This window comes from Limulus polyphemus, unplaced genomic scaffold, assembly GCF_000517525.1.
Source record: "Limulus polyphemus unplaced genomic scaffold, Limulus_polyphemus-2.1.2 Scaffold25, whole genome shotgun sequence".
NCBI classification, from domain to species: domain Eukaryota; kingdom Metazoa; phylum Arthropoda; class Merostomata; order Xiphosura; family Limulidae; genus Limulus; species Limulus polyphemus.
Window position 1 is genome coordinate 903,271 of NW_013665635.1, and position 18,902 is coordinate 922,172.

An 18,902-nucleotide genomic window follows, 5' to 3' on the forward strand; every position below is an offset into this window, starting at 1 on the left:
CTTTGTGTTTTCCTTCTTGTATTCAAACAGCATTACGTGTCGAATGTGGGTCTCGTCGTGTGCCATCACTATAAGGGATTAGATTATACTAAACTTTACACATTACATAGGCTACACCAAGGTGACGTTTAGGCGGTTCATTTAACTATTATACGTGATGTACGTTTTTTGGGGGGTGGTTACTGAAAGTGTTCCAAAACGTGGCATTAATTTCTTGACGACTTAATATTTCTAGCTATCCCATCGAATCCACACCTGAAATAAAAACAGGTTGGGACACCCACCGGTGGTAACTGAGCAAATGTAACAAGTTTGGTCCTGTTAGCTTGTGGTGTAGAGTATAAACACAGTTTCAGATATGGAGTCCCTTAGATCCAGAAGAGGCCAGTAATACAAAATCAAATTCCAGATTCGGATTCAGCAACCATGAAAAACTTATTACTCTTATACTTCACAATGCCCGAGTGACCTTGGTAGGGGGATATGCCATATGGATAATGGCATTATTCGGGCTATCCCTAGTGTCCGTTAAGTTTGATCCTTCCAGCTGCAGAGCTGGAGGAGACGTTAGTTGGTCACATTTACATTCAAAGCCACAAGCTGAAGTACTAAAGGATTACGTAGAACATTTATATTTTACAACTCACGCAAAGTAAATAAGGCGTACGTTACAACTGAATAAAGAAAATACAATGGATATTTCAGTACTACTACACCTGATTTTACTTATTAGTTTTTTCTCTAAAATAATAATTTCCTTCTATACAGTAAAGATTGGCTAATATAAAGTTAAAGTTTATCTAAATCTTTATAGCTAACTAGCAGCATTACCCGGCGTTGCCCGGGTTTTCGAAAACAAAACACCCAACTCTGTCCCATAACCTTTAAAAATGAATCCTGTTAGAGCTTTGTATTTGTTATCTGTTACATAAGCTTGGTCAAAATTCATTCATCCAGTCTTGAGATATCCTATTCATAAGACCGGGACGGACGGACATGGATTAAGAGTATTCCCCACACTGCTTCGCAACTGAGGCATAAAAAAAAAAAAAGTCAAGAGGATAACGACCACACTTATTATTGGCAAGTGGTTAATTTCGTTCACAACAAACGACTGGGCTCACGAATCGAAGGAAAAATCAAAGATTGCCGTTAACTTTATGGTATATCAAGTAGTTTTGTTAAGCCTAAATAGAATGCTATGGTACACCTATGCCTATTCGTGGTGATAAAAAAGCTAGTTAACATGCTTGGTTTGCCTTTTAGATGGACTAGTTCTGTTCAACAGATCTCAGAAAATACGTGGAACATTTTGATGAGCACTTTGTGGTCTATATTGAATCGGTAGCCTTAATTAGTCTTCTATACAATCATAGTATATTCAGGATGAAGAAAAAAAATCGATTTTTTCCCCTTAAAAACAGTATAAACTAAGCCCAGCTGTGGATTCGAATCACCAACACTTAAAAAATCTGTAGTTAAAACTCAATTAAAATCGGTTTCTGAACTTAAAGACTGATTGACATAACCCAAGAAACCTGTCAAAAGACCACCTTTAATGAACAAGGAAGTGAACATCGAGTTGGTAATGCATCATGAACGATAAGCTGAGTCACGTGTTCGAGTCCAGGTCGGTTTATTTTTGCTACAATAAGTTGAAGCACACTTAGTGTTTATGAATTAAAAAGAGGATTTTGATTAATTTAAAATCAACGTTTATATGTGCTAATTCGACCAGTATAACACCGCAAATTAACAAAAATAAAAACAAATTTGCATTGGATTATGAACCAACATTCTGCAGTGGCGTAGGAAGCGGGAGGGGGAGTGCTCCCCACTTTTTAAAACTGCATAAAATTAGAAAAATTACTCTCAGGAAAAGCTGGATAATGCATAAAATTTAATCCAGCTGTAATGAGTGCACCTGTGGTGCACATTTCCTCGCTTCACTCGGTCAAATAAACCTTGCCTCCCCATTTTTAATTTGCGTCCTACACTTCTGTTCTGGTTACTATAAATATTTTGAAACTCTTATCTCCCGAGAAGCTTGCTGATCGTGACATCACAGTCTGCGTTTTTAAAGTTATAAATGAAGATTACGTTTTCGATATAAAAACACTAGTTTTTCCAGATTAAAAAAAATCAATTAGCAATAACAACGATAACCCTGGAAAAAACGTCACGGTGGATGTACTTGGCCACGTAACAACAACAACAACAATATGAAAAGAACAATATAGCAGCATCGATTAAAACGATTTTTGTTTGTAATTAAGCACAAAGCTGCACAATGGGCTATCTGTGCTCTGCCCACCACGGGTATCGAAACCCGTATTCTAGCGCTGTAAGTCCGCAGACATACCGCTGTGCCACTGGGGGATGATTAAAACGATAACAAAATATATTTAATGATTTCCAGTGTACTTAGGTTACAGCCTGGAAAATCACGATGTCTTATTGTTATACTTAATTTCGTGTAGTAACTCTAGAAACATTTAAAGATAATTTTTTCCCGCTTCATTAATTACAATTTAAACAAAAAACATTGTTTTTTTTGTTTCACAGATACCTTTTTTAAAAATCTGAAATACTGCTAACACATATGTATTGAACCTAGATTAATTAATTAATTAATCATACGTCTAAATAGTATGAATAAATAAAAAAGGCAATTCGTGGAAACAGTGTCAGTAGTGGGTCGAGTGTGACCTAACAGTTGACTTATTGGGTAGCAGAACGAAGGGTTCGGGGTTCGACACCTAATACTGCTGAACGCACTCCAGAGTTTCATCTGTAGGTGCGTTACTGAAGTGACGGTCAATCTCGTTATTTACTTCAAACAACTTGACCGATCTCTTCTGGCTGGGTCGAGTGTGATCTAACAGTTGACTTATTGGGTAGCAGAACGAAGGGTTCGGGGTTCGACACCTAATACTGCTGAACGCACTCCAGAGTTTCAGCTGTAGGTGCGTTACTGAAGTGACGGTCAATCTTCAAAACAACTTGACCGATCTCTTCTGGCAGCGGGTGTACTGAGCCCCAGGAGGGTCTCTGCTTGGTTATTTGGTACACGTAAATACATGTCACGTTTAGATTGCAAATTCCAATTAGTGAGATATCACGTAATCTTTCTTAGAGCCGTTTCTGTTACTTTAGCGGGAAGAGAAGGAAGGTCTAACAGTTTCATTCTACTTAGAATCTTAAATCTTTTTTTATATCGTTAATCTGACAAACGATGATAAGTTTTTATTAGACCAAAAAAATTATTATAGTCTTTTCATCCATAATATATATTAAAAACATAGAATAAAAGTCGTTATGTATGATAAAAAAACAAACTTTGTGCCTTAAATTACTGTCTGCTTATCACCAAAGGCTGTTTTCAGCGCTTTCTTTCCTTTCGATGTAAAAAGGTCACTTAACAGTATCTCCGTTCTATATATTTTTACATTACAGACACACGCTCAAATGATGCGTATTAATTACCTCCTCTATACAACCGGTTTCCAGAACAAGAACGTTGAATATAAGCTAAATATATTAGTGTTTTCTAAATGGGGTTTTGTTACTATGGGTATACAGCCTTCACATTCCCACTATCACTGGAACGTGTAGATCCAACATTCTATTTGTTATTACAACAGTGTGTAGTTCGTTAACAATGTTTCAAAACGTTGGAACAATATTAAAAATTAATAATTTAAAAGAGTTGTAACCTTTCTTAAAACACCACAAAAATACTGGATTATAGAATCCTTCGTAATTAAATATCACAAATTAATTCACGAACATGTACAAATAATTAAGTAAATTTATAGCAGTTGTATGTTTCTTAAATTTAAATTTTATTTCCAATCCGACACCACCTATACATTTTCAAGCTTAGGTAAAGAAGCTTTGAATTTGTTGTGTATTGTAATTAATTAACAACTCCGTTTTATGGTATTTTAAAACTGATATGATAATTGAATTCCTACCTATTTTGCGTAAAGATGAAAAAAAAACAATCCAAGAAAAAATGCAAAGAAATAGATAGAAGAAACTTGCAAGAGAGAGAGAGAGAGAGAGAGAGAGCAATTTTTAAAAATTAATAGTAATAACAAAGTAGCGAAAGATACCGATCAAGGCTCCTGCACTGTACACATTTCACACGGCACAAGTCGTTTCTAACAATGGGCGAGGTGCTTATGGTTAGGATATTATCTTCACACAACCCAACTGCGGAATTCGCATTGGAAAATCGAACTCAAAAAAAGCTTGTCTAGCAAGACGGCCAGGAGCTTAAAAAGGAAGTAATAATATTTTAAGAGCAGCAGTTTAAATGACAAAAATATACAATTAAGTACACGAAGTTGTAATTTTTATAATGAACCAAAAAAAAAAATATATATATATACAGTATTTCTAGTGAAAAGACACGCTTAGTTGTTGTAATTCCAATAGTATAAAGTTGATAGCGCTCAGATTCTAAAAAAAGGAGCGCGTTATTGAACGTAAACGCAGTAATGCGTGCATTCGAAGGCTCTTGTTACTTCAGTGATTATGGCACAACAAAGTGCCCTTAAACAAATCTCTATACTTTCTATAAGACTAGTAGTGAGTGTACAAAAAGTTGATTATTTGATAACTTTCTAATCAATAATTAAAATCTATTCACAAGCATCTTCATCTAAGCTGACTTAAAATCCTTCTGGGCACCAGATGAACTCTTAAAACTGATTATTCAATGTCAACGAATCTACGAACAGATTAGATTATAAGAAAAGGCACAATTCTGTGTTCTTAAAACTTGTATCAACTGGTACATAGATTTACTTGTTAAGCAGTTAAGCGTAAAGTTATACAATGGGCTACCTGTACTCTGCCCATCGCGGGTATCGAAACCCAATTTGGGGGGTTATAAGTCCTCATACTTTAGGTAAGCCACTTGGGGGCGTATGGATTTGTCTTTGGATGAACGGCCTAATATTTGGCTTTAGTGGACAGGGTTTTTCAATTCAGAAGACGATCCACACAGAACCATTAAACTATTTCTTGTAGCGAACTAAGGGCTTATCACTGAAATTCGAACGAACAGCTATTTCACTGGTAGTATATTATTTAAGAAAATCCCGTGGTCTTGTCTATACACACGATTTACTTTTGAAAGAGCATATTAATGCTAATTTATTAGAAATCGCCATAGGCAAGAGGATTTATAATAAATATACTACTTAGTACGGTAATCAAAGATGTGCTACAGGAAATCAGAAAAATATAAAAAAAGGGTAAGTAAAAGGAACGATGGAAAACAAACAACTTTATACAGCAAGTTATCATCATGAATACCTAATAAGAACCCTTATTCCTTTATTTTTTGGCTAGATAATTTGTTTTTTTCAAATCCTTTCTATGTCACAAAATTAGGTAATGACAAAGGAATGGTAATTTTCAACCTGTTTGTTTGTTGTTAAGACCAAAACCATACAATGGGCTATATGTGCTGTGACGTACTCACTGAGAATATATAAACCTGGGAACTATTTGTAGCCCAAATGACACCTGTTTGTTTGTTGTTAAGACCAAAACCATACAATGGGCTATATGTGCTGTGACGTACTCACTGAGAATATAGAAACCTGGGAACATTTGTAGCCCAAATGACACCTGTTTGTTTGTTGTTAAGACCAAAACTATACAATGGGCTATATGTGCTGTGACGTACTCACTGAGAATATATAAACCTGGGAACATTTGTAGCCCAAATGACACCTGTTTCACATCTGGGCTAATGGTTAAGTCAGGGATCCCTAGAGCAACCACTAAGCAACACCTGCCGCCACAAAAGCTTTGAACAACTATCAGGACTGGATAACGTGATTAACTGTCACCCCTATAACGTGCCCATTGTTGAAAGCGTGGGCGTGTTCAGTTGTAGGAAACGCTTGTAATATGTGTTTTATATTCTACATTCAGCTTAAGGTTTCTGAAAAAAAACAAACATTTGCACATATGTTTTTCAATAAGTACGGTACACTGTAAGTTTGTTTGTTTGTTCTGAATTTCGCGCAAATCTACACGAGGGCTACCTGCGCTAGCCGTCCCTAATTTAGCAGTGCAAGATTAGAGGGAAGGCAGCTAGTCATCACCACCCACCGCCAACAATTGGGCCACTCTTTTACGAACGAATAGTGGGATTGATTAACACAGTATAACGCCCCCACAGCCGAAAGGGCGAGCATGTTTGGTGGGACAGGGATTCGAACCCACGACCCTCAGATTGCGAGTCGAGCGCCCTAACCACCTAGATAGTCAAGTTTTAACATTACAAGAGCCCAAAAAGCTATGTATATAATTTAAAATTCAGTTTCAAATATTATATACATAGCTATATTTTTAGTAACGCTGAGAATATTGTCTTTTGAGAAACACAAAATTTCCGAAGACATTTTTAGCTTAGCTTTTATTTTACCAATATGATTGACCGTATTTCCGATAATGAGTTAGAGCAGAATAGACAAAATCAACTACGTAAATTACATCAATTTTATTTCGTCAACATATCCAGACATTTTCGAATACATCAGATCATGTCATTAGAAACCTCCCCTAATACCATCTTAATGATAGAAAAAAGCTTTTGTCCAATACTTGTTTCTCGGTATCTGACTAGTTTGACTTTATTACCTCTCTATAAGTTTAGATGTAAACTACTGCTTATCTGTTGCGGAAAATCGATCTTTTATTAGTTTAATTAAACCTTTTGAAAACCGCTAGGTCAACTAAGGACATGGAACTGCAAAAGGTTTAATTAAAGTATGTGAAATAGTCGCAGTTCCATGTCCTTAGTTGACCTAGCGGTTTTCAAAAGGTTTAATTAAAGTATGTGAAATAGTCGAAAACCGCTAGGTCAACTAAGGACGTGGAACTGTGACTATTTTACACACTTTAACTAAACCTTTTGAAAACCGGTGCTGGTGTGAAGATAAGGAATGTAATAAGTTACTTTTTTGGTTAATTTGCTTCACTGCTTTTTGGGTAAACCTGGTGTAAATACTATTGCAAGGACAGTGGTGAGATTTGTTTTTAAGTTAGCAACAAATAAACATCTGTTGATATGGTTTTTTGTTTTTATTAACACGTGTAGCGTAACAGCAATTGAATATGTAATGTCCATCATTAAAAATCGTTCTTGTGCCAGTTTTAAAAATCTACATTCTTTCGTCGAAACTTCGGTATGCTAGATCATAGTGTTTCTGGATCTTACACGACTGGATTTCACTCATCTCGTAAACCAGCGATTCCCAAACTGTGAGGCATCACTCCAGGAAGAGTAAATGATCTCTTGAGAGAGAGGGCGCGAGCGACTAGAGTCAATAGTGCAATTATGCGAAGTTAAGCGTTTTAATATATATTTTTGTTAATGAAAATAATAAGAGCATTTTAATGTGTATCCGTGTATTATATTTCATCATTTAATTCACTCTTTCATTCATTTAAAATGGGGGAGCACGCACAAGAAACCATATTTATTAAAAGGGGGCATGGATAACGAAAGTTTGGGAAAATTCGAACAACATTATTCTAAAGTCGTAATTATGTAACACAAAAACACTGGCTTATGGGAAGCTAATTTTGTTTGGAATTCGAGAGCTTGTTATATATATATATATATATATATATATATATATATATTTACATCTGGTTTGATTCACTTTCAAATAGTAAATTTTAATAAACGATACTACTGATCTGGGAAAGCACGTAGTCCGATTGTTTCAGCTTACGAAACCGACGTATAAACTGTGTAGTACGTAATTACATGCTTTCTCGAAAGTAAATTTTTCAACAAGTATTACATTGTTACCTGCTGAATACTTCATCATTAAGCTACATGGAACATAATCCCAATTAAGTATGTTATATTGATTTCAAAAACACTATCTCACAAAGGCTGTAAATGATTACCAGAAATTTAAGTATGGCGTTTGCTTATTATTATCACTAATTAATGGAAATTTTACATATTTCACTTTTAAAATTTCGCACCAACATTATTCATGCCTGTTCTCCCGCCATTTCTCAAGCAGGATATTCTACACTAAGTTGTTAGGAATTAACCACACTATCATTCACATTTCAAAATGTGACGTCACTTAAAGAATAAAAATGTAGATTTACTGTATGTTATCGCTGAGCAGCTCTTAGCACGACTGGCATGGTCAACAATTAATTTTCCTGGTGTAAGTGAAACCAAGAGTGTAACACAATTAACATTTTTAAAGTCCATGAAATAATTTAAATTTATAGATTAACTTAATTTTTTTCGTCACTACAGATGGGTACATTTGCTATATTAATTTAAAATTTTTCCGTCACTGGGGACGGGTACTTTTGCTTTTTAGAAATATTTTGCAACTTAGTCGTATTCGGCTATGCTGACTTCAGAAACACGTGAGCCTCGCCTATTTCAAAACTCATATCTTAATTTATTTCACCAATTTGAAGACTGGTTGTCATCACTATTTGTATATCTGCGTTACAAACAGCGCAAAGTGAGTTAATGAGGAAGCGATGAACCATTTGGTTATTATCATTGACAATGTCATGTTCTCGGTCGAGCTCAATAATACGTATTGCAATTCAACAAACGGAAGTCCACGCACTCCCTACGAGAGGTTTGTTCCCCAAATCGAGAAATGTGATCCAATAATGTTCGGTAAGAGGAGATTACCCAATCACCATTTGGAACAATCGTAATACTTCCAAATGGCACGTGCGGTATCAATAAAAACTTAACTTTCTTGAGTATAAAACAATCTATATTTCGTTAACATACAGTATCATAGCATCAAATTCAACTTTTAGAAAATACAAAAGAATTGCAATCTCCCCCTTCTTTCAGAACTACAATCCTATGTATAGCTGTAATATAGCTAAGGAAAGTAAAATAAACCTACATGTAAGCTGTACTACGTATAGCTGTAGTATAGCGAAGGAAAGTAAAATAAACACAGACATGACATGTAAGCTATTTAGATTTCTGAGCTGCTATGTTATTTTCATCAACTCTTATCCATATGCTCTATGTACCCCCACTATGAATAATACTGTCAGAGAAACAACTCTTACTTTGAATTATGACTTTTAAATCTATCTAATGGTTAAGATCATAACAAACACATTGCATTATTTCTAATATACTTATATTTATAAATACATTTTTTCTCAATCGTGAGGGTGTGGTGAAGACTGGATAGCACAGCAACCATCCAAAGCAGATAGTGGGGACTCGTGCTTTTCATTTAAAGATAAAAACATTACGTGAATCAAACAATAAAGTGTGTACTTCACTGCTGCATTCAATGATTCCTGCAGTGGGTTAGTCGCTGTACTGATCTTAGAAGAACTGGTTTCTTGTCATTAACTCAACTTTGATCTTCACAAGGAACAAAACAGGGTTTGCACTCTTTCTCCATTTCTGTTTCTTTTGAAACACAAATCTAAGTCCTTTCTAGCTCTGGCACCGTAGTACGCTTGAAACTACTTATTGTAATAAATCATCTATGAACAATCGAAGTATTTAAGTTGCTCACTATGGCCCTTCATCATTCTTACAAAATTATGAAAGTAAAAATACATTAAAAACTAGCTCAGTGGAAAATAAGTCAATAAGTACTTACCTCTATCAATATGTCGCCATATTTGATCATGTCTGCCCACCAAAATAGTCTGTTATTTTCCCTATGTGTATATTAACAGGTATAATTCAGATACATATATGTATATATATGTATGTATGTTATATTTATTACCCACTCCTCATAATAGCCACACAGCTCACAGAAAACAAAGCATTAAAGATAAATTATGAGCGATCTAATATCAAATTATATGATTCTGTTGTCCAGCTGACAGGACGTTGGGACATTAATGAATTATATGATTCTGTTGTCCAGCTGACAGGACGTTGGGACATTAATGAATTATATGAAGTCAAATTTTATGATTCTGTTGTCCAGCTGACAGGACGTTGGGGCATTAATGAATTATATGAAGTCGAATTTTATGATTCTGTTGTCCAGCTGACAGGACGTTGGGACATTAATGAACGATATGATGTTGAATTATACGACTCTGTTGTCCAGCCGACAGGACGTTGGGGGATTAAAGAATTATATGAGGTCAAATTTTATGATTCTGTTGTCCATCCCGCAAAATGTTGGTTGCTTAATGAACGATATGATGTCGAATTATATGATTTGTTGTCCAGCTGACAAAACGTTGGGAAATTAAACTTTAAAGCGGCCTGAAGTCATATGTGAATGTTCTTCCAAACGGTTACCTGTGATATGCTAGCCAAAGGGACGACATTAGCTTTGCGCTATGACAGGCAAGTAAGATAATATCGCAGAATTGTACTCTTCAGATATGAGAATCTTGTATATTTAATGAGAGATATTTTATGGACTCTATAGGAATAACTGTAGAGCTGGAAATAATAAAATTCGACTATTAAAGCTCTTCAGAACGTTACACTTTCACTGTGAATGTCACAAATCTTTGCCATATGAAGAGATATTTGATATGTAAATGAATGGTACAAATATCATTCTGACTTCATGCTGCTAAGTTCTAACCTAGATCATCAATTTTTTTAAACCAGCAGAGGAACACACACACACCCTACGTCAGACATACTGAATGGTACACAACATATCCAAAGCAATTACTTTTGTTGGAGACAACAGTTTTGCAATGTACCATGTGAGTAACAAGAACAACCAACATACTTCGACGAGGTTGTTTCGTAGCTTAAAGAAAATTATGTATAACCAGCTGGAGTACCCGTCCCCTGGACTGAAGTTATGTAACTTCGTGATTAATGAAAGGTTATCTTAGGACATGAAAAGTTGCTTCCCTTGTATTTGATCGTAAAAAACGGCAAAACATAAAATGTGAAACCGCAAGTTTGCATGTATCTGCGCATGAACACAACAAATCTTCATGTTAAATTTGGTGAAGATCCATCAACAGGGGTCGAAGTAGTGGTAAAAAACGCGAAAACGCCCATGCAAAACTAAAAATCTGTATTTACACCCGCATGAACCTAATAAATCTCCATATCAATTTGGGTGAAGATCCGTCCACCCACACCCTGCGAAGCAGTTACATGGCCATACAACAGACAGTACTATTATATTTATATAGATTAACTGACTGCATGAAAACTTTGGCATGCATTTTTTAACATCAGAACTTTTTTTTCAAGCCTTAAACATCTATGTTTAATTAACGTTAAGCACAAAGCTACACAATGGGCTATCTGTGCTCTGCCCCCACGGGTATCGAAACCCGGATTCTAGCATTGCAAGTCCACAAACATGCCACTGGGGAGCCTCTGCTTTGGATTAGAAATTTCTACGCCTATATAAACGACCAACCTGTTTATTAAATATTTCTTAAAATAACCAAACAAGTGCGGTGCTTTACCTTTTCTTTCCAACTCCTCGTTTACTTCCTCGTTAGTTGTCTGTTTCTGCTGGTCAATAGCGGTCTGTAGCTTTTTCAGATGAATGTCCTTATGGCTGTAGTCCAACAGAAACTTCTGTAAACGTAACACGAAGAAATTCATTAGACACTGAGTGAACAGCTAATAAAAACAAAACAAAAAAATACACACAAACGCCACCACAGTATAGTAACTTGTCTGGGTTACTAATGAGATTTCTCTCAGCAAGCCACTGGGCTGTAAACCAAGTATTAACAATAATGAAAAGAACACACTACCAAATTGGATAGCTTAAACATTTACATAAAAAAAAAGACAAACGTAGTACTATGTGCAACTAAAAGATACATTTCTGGAATATTTTTAACCTTTTCACTAACAACGGGCATTTTATTTTATTTGTAATCGCCCACCCCCCCGGTTCTTCCTCGGTTACAAAGAAGAAATGCAAGAGAAACAATTAGATAATCTTATTACTACCCCGTGGTTTCACAGAAGTATACTTCTACTCATTAATCGCTAGACAACTTTAGTCGTGATAAAAATAAAAAATCTGATTAATTTCATCACTACTAGGTATCGTTTTAGACGTACTTGTTAATGATTTTGCTCGGAAGGAATATATCGGATTAATCTTATCACTACCGGTAGGGCTTTTTTAGAACTAATTACTCTATAATCACCAGACGAAAATATTTTACATGTGATTAAAAAAAAAAAACTTAAGAAAAACATGTTAATATTATCATTACCGGATGAGTTTTGATGAGGACTTACTTGTAAATCGTTAAACAATTTCACTCGTAAGAAAAAAAAAGTTAATCTTATTGTTACGGGGTGTTTTTTTTTTAAAAGAGATTTTCAGTCTAGAAGATGTAATTTATGCAGATGGCGCCACCAGTAGAAAAAACACATCTAGCTTTATGTATCCAAGGAAAATAGTAAAACATTGTTGTTAAATTTCACAAAGTTCTATGTAACCTCTTTAAGACCTTTTCACAAACACTTAAGCAACGAAATTATTCAACAAGACGTCACGTTTCTTCGTGTTTAAATTACTTAAGCGTTATGCTACAACATTACGTGAAACGTTGATATAAAAGCACTTAGTTTTTCAAATGTAAGGCACGGAGCCAAAAGAGAACAACAAGGAAAGACATAAATATTTAACTAATACACATCATAACTGACGTCACATCTCGTTAATTATTTTGGTGTCATTCAAGAGTAATTTCAGTTGCAGAGCTATCTACGATATTCTGAATTTTAAATTCGAGTACACATCGATCAAAATCATACCACGCGATTGATAAACAACGACCATACCAAACTACACAGATTAATTATCACTTGAAGATTACACTTAGTTCTGAACACTGTCCACTTTCGCTTCAAGGAGAGGCCCAGAACCATCAAGGACAACATGATTTGACAAAAGTCCTCCCTTTTCCCAATGGGACTAGACGTGATATACTGCTATTGTCCTTTCGATATAGATTTACCATACAAAATACAGTAGAACGCCGATTATCCGGATGTACAATTATCTGGATCAAACTTGAAAATTACAAACATGGACATATAGCTGAAAAAAAGAGGTCTTCCACGAAGCAGCTGTCAATAACTTAGTTATTGTAGTAAATACATTACAATATTGTCCATATGTATTCAGTCGTTTAGAGTGGATATTATATAGGTAAATTGAATCATTTCTTGCTTATGCCTTAAATGATTTTTATTTGTATAAACTGTATACATTGACAATATTGTAAAATATATGTTTAAGATACGATTTTTTAATGATGTCCAATTATCCGAACCACCCTTGGTTTCGATAAGTCCGGATAATCGGTGCTCTACTGTATTAATTGGACACGCCATTTACCTAACTCTGCGTGTGTTTTAAATTAATACAGAATAGTCTACCATCTATCAACAGCTTTATAAATAGTAATCATTCTTTTCTATTATATAAATATATATATATAGTTATTAAATTTGATCACTATTTCATTATTCATTACTGATTACGAGTGTGGACTGTGCCTCTTTCATTAACGTATTGTTGTTATGATCGGTTTGTTAGGGTTTTATGTGAGATATAAAACTTATAGCCGTAATGACTGTTCCCTCTCATCTACTATAACTAACTCTCAGAAAATCAACGCGCCGTTGAAGTGTGTAATAAGAAGTTTAGAGCACTTAGTAACCGATCGAGTTACATGTTTTATACATTAAGAGAGAGGAGGGATTTTAATTTAAATTTTACTCCAAAAAATACAAAAACATAACGTCTTTATTTTTAAGTACACGTGCAAAAAACAAGATGTGAGTAAGTCATTCTGAAAGGTCATCTTGAACATGCAATGCCAGTTTTTTTATTTCTATTTTTGAATTGTTCATGGCTTGTCGCACACAAAGATCATTGTATCCAACACGTGTCATGATCAGCTTCAACTTTGATATTGTCCAAGGCTTTGTTTCCACAAAACGGCACATATTGTGAACAACTTCCACATTGTTGACAATGTTATTTGTGAGAACACGTGTCATGCTTAGTTACCATCATCTTCTACGTTCTTTCCAACAGCACATGGCATACTAAACTTCCATACTGTTTATAGCATTGTTTACGGCTGACATAGCGAGCGATGCATGTTTAGTTTCAGCTTTTACTGAATGTTGAATGTCGTTACAGTTCATTTCGTCACATCCGGTCGTAATCTACCTTGTAAATAGCCCTGCAACGTAGTTTCCATTGCAATAAGTTGTAATGTCCAAATCATATCAATCCCATCGGAGCCCTTTCTACAATCCATCTAGTGTACGATGACGGCGGTTTCCCAGAACCATTTCAACAGTCCGATCGCTCAGAACTCCACAGACGATGCGTCCAGCGACTTGATCATTACGTCTTCGTATGGAATAACACGAATACCCATTTAATTCTCTAGTTGCTTGGTTATGCCTGGAAGCCTTATCTTGGCAAACCCATGCTCTGTTGGCCAAGTTTCCAGAAGGAGTTCCTTCTTGAGTATGTTACGTACTGTTGTATGGGGTATGTGAACGGATTCTGGCATTGACCTTTGTGTTCGTGGATTATTATATCTTACAAGACTCCGGACTTCGTTTATCATGACTTGTTGCAGGTCTCTTTTTGGATGGTCCTGGTGTCAAATGATCCACATTCCTTTGTTTTCCAATGTACAAGGGTTAACCCCGTCTTGGAACTTCTAAATCCACGATATATACACATCTTTATGATCTGAGTGTATGAATATTTTGCATTGGGAAATAGGGCTGTTACATACCCTTCCCGAAAACGATCAATTCTTGATGGCATCACACTGTCTACGAAACGTCAGAAAATGTCAAAACGTGTTTTCGATACATGACGTTCAACTGTGACTTTTAATACCGACTGCGGTTGTTACGTAACTTGCATATTCAAAATCGTTTTAATATAATGTACCCAATCCCAGTACGATCTTGTTTCCAACAACAGGCGTCAAACTCAACCAGTGGTGTTATAGGATTTTTTTGTTTATTTGTGGGAAGATGACGGAATAAAGGGAGCAAATAGTAGGGGGAAGGGAGGCAAAAATTAACATTTATATGTCAGTAGGATTCACAAAGCAAAAAATTTAACCTTAAAAGAACTATATCTCAAATTGAGGCTCTCCAATGAAGGGTCTGCTGCCACTCAGATAGAAATACCCCTATACTCAACTTCAATTTATATCCAATATATTCTATGACCATTCTTGTGCAAGGGATAGCATTCAACTTTTAAAAATGCACAATAAATTATTATATAACAATTTATATAATATATAGATGTCACTTTATAATATGCAAATTATACACGTGCACTTGCTAGTAAAAAAATAAAAAATGAAATTTCCTGTGTTTCTTTTGGTCTGAAGATGATGGAACTTTTTCAACCGAAACATGTTGAGTTTTTAATTGTATATTTTATTTTAACTTGTACAATAAATTATTGTGCATTCTTAAACGTTGAATGTTATCACATATGTTATCCAACTTGTGTACTGTTCATGGTGTTATTACCAAAAGCACGTCTCGTGCCTGAACTAAAATTAGCATCGTTCAAAATGCCGTCGCGATTTCCAAATAGTGAGCGAATCAGCTTTCTTAAACAACGCTTACAACGGTGGCTCCGTTAGAACGTAGCGTGCTAAATTACAACAACGCTTACAATGGCGGCTTTGTTAGAACGTAACGTGCTAAATTACAACAACGCTTACAACGGTGGCTCCGTTAGAACGTAACGTGCTAAATTACATCAACGCTTACAACGGCGGCTCCGTTAGAACGTAACGTGCTAAATTACAACAACGCTTACAACGGCGGCTCCGTTAGAACGTAACGTGGTAAATTACAACAACGCTTACAACGGTGGCTCCGTTAGAACGTAACGTGCTAAATTACATCAACGCTTACAACGGCGGCTCCGTTAGAACGTAACGTGATAAATTACAACAACGCTTACGAACGGTGGCTCGGTTAGAACGTAACGTGATAAATTACAACAACGCTTACAACGGTGGCTCGGTTAGAACGTAACGTGATAAATTACAACAACGCTTACAACGGTGGCTCCGTTACAACGTAATGTGTTAAATTATACACCTTCTAAACGAATATTCAGATTACAACTCACTCACAAAGCTGTCCGCATCAGAATGTCCTAGGCCATCGACTTCTATACTGATTACGTTGTACGTACATGAACTGTTGTACCCAGTAACAAATATATTTAATATCTTTGATAATTTCACTCAGAAAATAAATTTGGTATCTGGCATTGAAATACTCATGTTATGCGGTTTTCTGTTTTATCCATTTATAAGCTTGTAACAGCCATCTGTATAGAATAAGAGTTCACACAACAATAGAGGATTTTAGACATTTCTCACAATGACATATATATATATATATATATAATAGTTATATAAATGTTTCATAAACATTATTACAGAGGCGTATTCATTTGTTTTGTTGAGTGAAAATTACACAACTGACTATTTGTGCTGTGCTCACTTCAGGGTTCAAACCTCGATTTTAGCGTTATTATAAGTCCCCAAGTTTTCCGCTGGGTCAACGAGTGGGGTGGAGTGGAGGCTACTGGGGTATGATACGAATTATTTTTTTAAAAATATCACTTCAACACAAAAATTCTGAAATAAATCTAAAAACAATTTGATTCAAAATTCTCTAGAACGGTCGAATATGGAATCCTTACATACATCGTCAAAATACAACTACTCTCACTAAACCTTTGTGAAAACAATAAAGGCAAAAAAACTGAACTTGAATTTTTCAACCTGAACAGCACTTTGTGAACACGTGGGCTAAATTGTCAGAGTCAGATACCTCTAAGGATCGGGTAAAGCCGCCCCTAATTTGAACAATAACAGACCAGAGGGAAAGCAGCCAAACAACGACACCCTAACTGATTCTGGAGCCTTTGTATTTATAGCACACCTACTATCCACCGTCGTCCCTGATTATGAACTACTGACTAGAGGGAAGGAGGCCTATCCGAAGCACCCTACCATCCATGATAAGGGACTGACTGTCATTCTTATAACGCACGGAATGTTTTGTAGTATTCTGACCCGCCTCGCCAGCTAAGAAATCCAAAATTCGGGCCAACCCGTGCCCAGATCTAGGGCTTCATTTGATAATTATCATCATTTAAGAAAACCAAACCGAGTTCTTTATTTTGTTTGCCAACACGCTTTATGCAATTTCGTTATATGTACACTAATATAAATAATATCTCTATTAAAATTACAAGATCAGGAGAACACCATGAAGCTGAAATACCCTCATTCTTGGAGTTTAAATGAACAAAGCTAAATCAAATTCGTTCTAACTCTACAATAACGTACGAAAAAATCTTATGGTTAAGATCCCCAAAGGGCATCTTGCGGTTAATAACACAGGCCTGCAATAGTTTTATTGTCTTGAAATTTTTTACACGTTCTACAGTAATTCATGAATTCTGAATCCGAATATGATTTATCCATTTTTCTCCATAACGTACCGATTTTTCACAAAACGCCATATGTACTTTTACATAAGTGAATCACTTTCATTGAAATCGGATCAAATTTTGACAAAAACTGGCTATAGATTTCTCTAGACCAATCGCGACGTGTCTTATCGATTGTTCTAGAACCCAGACATAATATAAAATGTTCATTGTGGTAAACGAAAAAATAATTTGATCTACGTAAGTTTTATTTTTCTTCCTGATTTGTAAAAAATCCTTAGGTGATAGAAAAAAAATGAATATTATTTTCGATATCTGCGTAGCAGAATTACGGAAAATCCGTTATTAAAACCAAAACAACTTTTATGTGTATTAATCCAATTTCTATACCAAAGAGAATTACGATCTAGCTAAAAACATTAACATATAACAATATTAAACTTTCAGACTCAAAAATGTATATTCAAAGTGGGTTCTAGTTGTTATTGGATGAATTCACTTCAGCCGTTATGAATATGTTAGAAACAACAAACTAGACGAAATGTTAATATAACCCCTTACTCAGAGATAAAAGGACTGGTAATTATGCATATCTCCGTTACTGTACAACAATGATGAGCAAGAGTTGCATATTTCGATGACGCTGCTAATCAATATGTACTTACTTCTGCTTCGTGACCATCAAATCTATTGAAAGGTGTCGCTGTATGTGTTCTTCCGCGTACTCGTACCTTTATCGAACACAAATTTAGTCACGAATATGATGATCAGGCGCGAACAAACATATTGATTGCAATTTTAGAATTGTGTTACATGAAAAGTATTTTATCAATTGACATCACTGTGTCTACAGAAATTTTAACTATTTCTATATTTAAAACTCTAATCGCAATTTTGAAACGATAGTGTTGTAACATTTTTTATATTTCTGTCCGAATATATTTACATATACACAAACACGCATAAATTGCAAAAAAGACGTTTTAGGCAAAATACTCATACCTTCAACTACATCTAAAATTCACACCTTTATGAATCTAATCCATAAACAGAAATTCTAATTTGAAGTATTCGTTAAAACCAGCGCCCTCTATGGAGAGTCCAAACACAAAATGAACAGCTCAAAGATTATTGAATTAAAAAGAAAACAAACCGTTGAAATTAAACTCCCACCATGTTTTGCACGTTTACAGAATTTTGTAGTTTTAATAATCAAAGCACGGGACACGTGACTATCTTCAAGTGTTCTATTAAAGTGAGTTATTCCATAACATCGAAAAATAATACAAACTAAACTGACATGTTATTTTCTACTTTTGGCCAGGAAACATACAAGGTGGTTCATTATATTATAGAATTTTTCTTGCTCCCCTAATTGGCATATTTTGG

General features: G+C 35.3%; 1 protein-coding gene across 1 annotated transcript in view; it reads right to left on the reverse strand.

Annotated features, from left to right (window-relative positions):
• Nucleotides 1–18,902, reverse strand: part of LOC106459004 (dystrophin-like) — a 271,702-nt gene that overhangs the window by 58,606 nt on the left and 194,194 nt on the right. Inside the window, exon 49 of the mRNA XM_022385593.1 lies at nt 11,473–11,587. Coding sequence (XP_022241301.1) covers nt 11,473–11,587 — 115 coding nt within the window. The remainder of the gene's footprint in view (nt 1–11,472; nt 11,588–18,902) is intronic.